Below are 6,164 nucleotides of genomic sequence, written 5' to 3'. Positions count from 1 at the left end.
AGAATGAATATGATAAAAAGGTAGGTTTCTCTTTTTCCAGTTTTACAACACTATTCTTCATTTGTTCCTTCTCATATCTGGAAGAAAAAAAAAAAGCCTACCCTAAATCTTTGCAATAGAGAAGTGTGTCCAGCCATGCTGCAGTGGTGACACTGCTCACTGGAGAAGTGGCAATAGCTGCAGCACTGCTGGCAGCTCAGCTCTCCATCAATGGCCAATGTGGGGACTGAGCTAGGTCCACTCAACTCCTTTTTCCCCTTTCTACAGAGCTGGGGAATAGTGATAGCTCACCCTGCCTAAAGTTGTCAAGATAACTGTGAGTGAACGAACTTGATATTTTAACATTACCATCAAAAGATGTACAGGAGTTGCAATTAATGTGAATTAAAGTTAAACTTGTCATTGTACAGCTGTCTTCTTTGAACAGAGAGCATTTGGATGTCCATACTTGTGTGCAAATGCATTATATTCTAGGCTTCCACAAGTGCAAGCTGTTGTGATTGAACGACCCTCTTGTATCAGCATTGTGAGCAATGCTGGAGACTTGAGAAGGACCATCCAGACGTGAGGTAAGCAAACGGAGCAGCTCATCACCAAGATGTTCTCCTTAGTGTAGGCTGCCAAGAGGGGAATGAAGTGCAGTAGGCGTCACAGAGACAGGCCAATAGCACAAACAATATTCAGAAATGCCAAGTTGTAGCCTTGGCTTCAGGTGGGGAATGATCCAGTAGCAACAGTGCCTGTTCCTACAAGGTCTTTGTTTTTCAGATATGTGAAGAAAACTCCATCAGAGTTCTAAGACCTCTCTACCTCATGCTCTCTTTCTCTTTAGAACACGCCAGTACCTCGGTGCCCAGAAATTACATCTGCTTAGAACTAACATCATCCTGGAACAGTGATGTCTGTGAAACCTGTATTCCTCCTAGCTCTGACTCTTCTTGACCTTTGCACCCTTAGCCCACAATTGTTGCTATCTCACTTCTCATTCTGTTTCTACTCTCTGTTCCAGAGTGCCATAACTTCTCCAAAACCTTCTCACACCCTGTTCTTGCATCCCTAATCCCTAACATCATCTTCTCCTCAGTCTTCCCATGCAGTTAGTCCTCAGCTTCATTACCTGACTTCATTGCCAGCTTTCTCAAGTCTCAGATTCCTTGTCCAATTAAAGCACCTTTAATATTTTCCCAGGCACTTGGCTTATGTATGAGTAATTGGACTTTTTTCTTTGCAACACTTCTTCATTCCTTGGGGAGGCATTTAAAGCAAAGGATAAACATTCCCTGATTCCTACTGAGGTGGTCACCTTCAGAGAAGCCCATAACACCAATGCAAAACATCAGGATAAGTACAGCTTGTGAAAATGAATTACCCAAAAAACCTTCAGATTTATCCAAACAAAACATTTTCAGGGATTCACCAAAGGTATGCTCTTGACACTACTGGCATGTCTTTTTCCCTCCATTCATTTTCTGCTTCAAAAGAGCTTCTCCATAGAACAGCTCCTATCCCTCTTTAGCTGGAATATAAATCAGAAATATATTCCTTTTATACAAACACACAACACCTGCGAACAGGAGCTAGATAAATTGATGCAGAATTCCCAGTCACCAATAGCATGCCATCTGTTTCTACACTCACTGATTTTGAAGCCCTTGAGGTTCATTTTCCAGTAAAGCGGAATGTTCATAACAGCAATTGAGGTCAATGAGGACAGAGAATATGCAGAATTAGTACATAGCTTAAGGTGTTCAACTGATTGTCTTTCTTCTGACCTTAAAATTTATTATTTTTTGCAACATTGTCCTTATATTATCAATACTGTAACAGTACCCTTAATGTTCAAGGCTCTGAAAGGACAGAGAAGAAACAGACCCTGCTTCTACAGCTCACCACCTAAAATCACAACATAAAACTGAGAAGGAAAAGTAATAAAATGTATACGGTTACTTTTAAAACATTTTCTCTCAATATACAACTGCTGCTCTACTCAGTTCAATTCTTTCAAATGTTATTGTAGAAGAGAGACCTAACAAAGGATCTTAGGGAGCATAGATTAATCACCTCAGGGTTACCTCAAACGAGGTTCCCAGCTGAAAGTATAGGACAGAGAAAATCATGCAATAACTAGAGGAAAAGCACAGAGACACTCTGAGGAGGCTGCCACTAGGGGAACAGCAGAAGCACTCCTGACTGTCAGTGGAGATGAGTGAAACAGAGATAGTAGACAGCCCAGAGAATCAACAGCACTGGTTCAAAACTGAATGATCATCATAATGGGAAACGTGACATTGGTAACTGAATATCTTCTATGCAATTTGATACAAGTTCCAGTTATGGATAGGATCACTCTAACTGGAAGACACTCAGTTACAATCATTGTCACAAATGATTATGCGTCCCTCATTTCAAAACACTTGACCATGTCCAGACTTGAAACAAGTCAAAATCTCTCAGAAATGATCTATAGGGGAAGCTTGCATGTCCTTCTGCAGAAGAAGCTCTAGTCCCAGCAAGATCCACCTAGTTCCCAAAGCTCCACACAAGCAGCTTTCTTTCCATTTTTAACGTCTTGCTTCATTTCCTAGACCTAGAAGAGCAGCTGCTTCAGAGGAGACATTTGAACAAAGCAGATACATTGGCTACACCTGAAGTACTGGTTTCTAGATTTCTGTTGCTAGAACAAGCATCAAACAGTTGTCTGATCCGTGGGTGTTTTTTTGTTTTGTTTTGTTTTGTGTGTGTGTGTTTTTCCTGCGTAGGGCCTCAACTAGTAGGCTCACTTCTTTACACTGTAATTTCAAATGTAACTCTAATTGCTAAAGGGAAACATGTGAAAGCTTAAAAACTCCAAATATTTGAGCATCGACAGGTGAGAGTTCTTTAATCTCCTCATTTTTAAGTACAGCCCTAGAAAAAGCAAGATTTATTAGTAATTTACGAATGCTTGGGAAGGCATAACCTTTAGCTTTTTTGTTTTCAGCAATGAGGGAGCTTGTAAACCAGTAAATACAGAAGGAATTAGTGGAAAAAGTGGCTCATCAGCAATTTTGCAGCCGTAATGCAGAGATGCGCAGGGCACCAGCGTTAAGATACCTTCAAGTCCGCTTTCATTACCTGCTGACTGACACCTACCCAGGTTACTACTGGATTCTGGTTTTAGGAGCTTGGGCTTTTGCTGCATGATTGCAGATTACAGAGCAACACAATTCAACTGAACATTTAGTTTCTCTCCAAAGAGCAAGCAAAATGAATAGAGATCAAAAGTTGAGCCATCCTATTCAGAATGTTTTCAATGGTTTTACAAGGTCTAGATTCAATTTTCAGGCCTTAAAATGCCGATAAAGCAAAACAGTACAGATGGGAAATCAGAACAGAATGCGGCTTCCAGCTGCTATGCTCAGTTAGAGCACCTAATAAGGACACAGAATAGATATATCAGAGCTGTATTTGCTTAGAATTCACTTTTCACCCAGCAAATATAGCCCTATATCTTCTTAAAGCATTAAAAATGTAAATCTGAGAGTCTTAGTTTATATTTTGTGACTTAATTATGCAACTAGCCCAATCAAATTATCTTGATAAATAAATGAAGACAAACTCAACTTGTAGCTCCATGTTTTTCTGCAGAGTATATGTTAGAAACAAAAGATGTATATAAACTACAACATGAGCCTCTGCAAAATCTGTATTTCCTCTGTACCTGTTTTTATGTTGTCTGTTTGCCAGTTTTCACAGTGTTTTTAAGAAAAAGCCATTATTTGCTTAGTAAATACCAGTTAAATCATATTTTGGTTAGCATACCCTCCATAAAATGTTAACACCACATGTGAAATGACTCCTTTCCATAAGATCAGGCTAATAAAATATTGTAAGTAAGTCGTAAACACACATCAAAATGTGAAATTTCATTGCTTAGCTTACCTGGTACAGTATAAAACCAGTTCTAGTAAATTCCCTCTGACTCCACTAAAAGAAAAGAATATTCTCTAAATTGATAAAAGATTTTAAAATTCATTATACGTGATTTACCAGAAGAGGAATGTATTTAATTGGTAGGAGTTCCTGTCATCTCCCAAATATTTTCAGCTTCATACATTATATCTCATATGATGTAAGAAATAATTTTGCACAGTGTGGTTGGTGACACCTATAATTAAAATAGCTCAACACTTTCTATAAAAGGCTGCTTTCAGTTTCTAACCTTTACGTACTTGAGTTTAAATGCTATATGCTGTAAGATTGCTGAAGAGAGCAGGGGGAGAACAGGATACTGAGTTTAGACTATTTGCTGAACGAGGTTTGATTAGAAAGATCATTTTTATCCCTTCATAAAAAACCTTATGTGATTAAGTAAGAAAATCAGTTTTCTCCATGTTCAAGGGGAAGAAAATCTGGCAGCACAGGCACACATACATCAAAGCTATGGTTTTACAAAGCACAATCATTTACATGAAGTATACCCACATCTCAGCATCATGAACTCTGATGCTCGGAAGAGCATTCAACAGCTAAGTACTATGTCTGTCTCTGCCCAGGATAATCAGAGCTGAGTAAGAATTGCCCTCCAACAGGACATTTTAGCAGTTGCCCAGCGCCACAGAAGCTTGAGGCTGGAACCCCAAGGCTCTGCCTGCCAGCAGCAAGACAGCGAAAATGGAATTAGTTTAACTGGAACATAAAACTCACGGACAGTATCAAAATTAAGGAACCAAGGAATCTTAATTAAGCTCCCTCGGGTACAGGCATTACAATAATCCTTAATTAGGTGATCACATACTTTCTTCCAACAGGATTTTGATTCCATTCAGTGAATACATTCAACATTTCCTTCCATCTGCCTCAATGTGTGGTCCTGAATAATCCTAATTCTGGTATTTCCTAAGTTTTGAGCATTTATTTTCTACCTTTTAAAATACCTCAATATAACAGTTTATATTTAACAAATGTAATAAATTACAGATAGAAGCAGAATAAACAGAGCACTTTGTTCAGTGAATTCACTGGACAATATCCACAGCCACAATAAACACCACCATAAAAACAAAATTTCGCTAATTGGCACCTTGCTAGCAAGCCCAGGAAAATGGCCAGGAGCTGAGAAGCGTATGGAGAGGGAACCTCCACCCCTTTCTCAGTCTTCGGGGATGTTCTCCTGGAGTAAGGATGGAATTCGACAGCAGGAAAGGGCTCAAGTACTTTTGAAAATGTAAATTCGGAAGGGGGGAAGGGAGCGGGGGGGAAGGGAAGCAACAGGCTTAGATAAGCAGAACTTACTGCAAACAGTGATTTTGTTTGGCTAAACTTTTACAAGATGGTGACTACCAAATGAAAAAATGAATACAAGTTAAGTACTTTTGGGAGACTTTTGGAATCAGAGGCATTTTTGAAAAACTGACCAGCCAATTCAAAAACAGATCTCTGAAGTCTTCACGCTTACCAGAAGTGCACATTATGAAAAAATAACAAGGTGAAAACACAGCAAAAAATACTCTGGGTCTTCAAATGAGGCAGGAACCCCCAAACTCCCAAACAAGGGGTCCATGGAAGTCATTTGTCTCACTTGCAGAAGTGGTGGTAGACAAACACATGCTAGAGAAATATTATTGTTTGTAAAACTGCCGTGCTATTTTGAAACCAAATTTCTTTCTCGCAAGTCAAGATTTATTAGAATGACATTGCTTATATATAGAACCTGGAAACCCAAATACGCCTTTAGACCCTCACATGTTGTTCAAAAGCAAAAAAAAAAAAAAAAGCGTTTTTTAGCTGCTCACGCTCACGCAGGAAAATTACAGCCTCACATTTTCAACGCGGGAGTTAATGCTGTGTCAGCACCTCCACGAAACCCCCGTTGTTCAGCAGTTTATAAAAAGTTCACTCCGAGTCGAAACTTGGCGTCCGACCCGGGGATAGGAGAGCAGGCGGCTGTGCCGTGCCGGGGGTGGCTTCCGGAGGTGGACACGGGGAGCCCCGCACGACCCTCGGCCCCCCGAACGTCCCTCGCCCCGTCAGCTTCAGGCCCCCCTTGGCCACCCTTCGCCTTCACCTCCTCCAACGGGACGGACACCAGCGCAGCCTCCCAGCTCTTCGCTGCGGTCCCCGCGGAGGAGGAGGCAGCCACCCCGCTGGCCTTGGCCCGCTTGGGGGCCATGGCGGTGCCGGCA

General features: G+C 40.8%; 1 protein-coding gene across 1 annotated transcript in view; it reads right to left on the bottom strand.

Annotated features, from left to right (window-relative positions):
- The window catches only part of SPAG17 (sperm associated antigen 17), a 100,982-nt gene extending 94,824 nt beyond the window's left edge, over positions 1 to 6,158 (bottom strand). The window contains exon 1 of the mRNA XM_031554714.1: positions 6,047 to 6,158. Coding sequence (XP_031410574.1) covers positions 6,047 to 6,151 — 105 coding nt within the window. The 5' untranslated portion in view covers positions 6,152 to 6,158. The remainder of the gene's footprint in view (positions 1 to 6,046) is intronic.
- Positions 6,159 to 6,164: the final 6 nt, after the last annotated feature.

This window comes from Meleagris gallopavo, chromosome 1 (genome assembly GCF_000146605.3).
Source record: "Meleagris gallopavo isolate NT-WF06-2002-E0010 breed Aviagen turkey brand Nicholas breeding stock chromosome 1, Turkey_5.1, whole genome shotgun sequence".
In the NCBI taxonomy this organism is placed as follows: Eukaryota; Metazoa; Chordata; class Aves; order Galliformes; family Phasianidae; genus Meleagris; species Meleagris gallopavo.
Note: the sequence above shows the minus strand (reverse complement) of the source record. Positions and strands in the feature narration are given on the sequence as shown.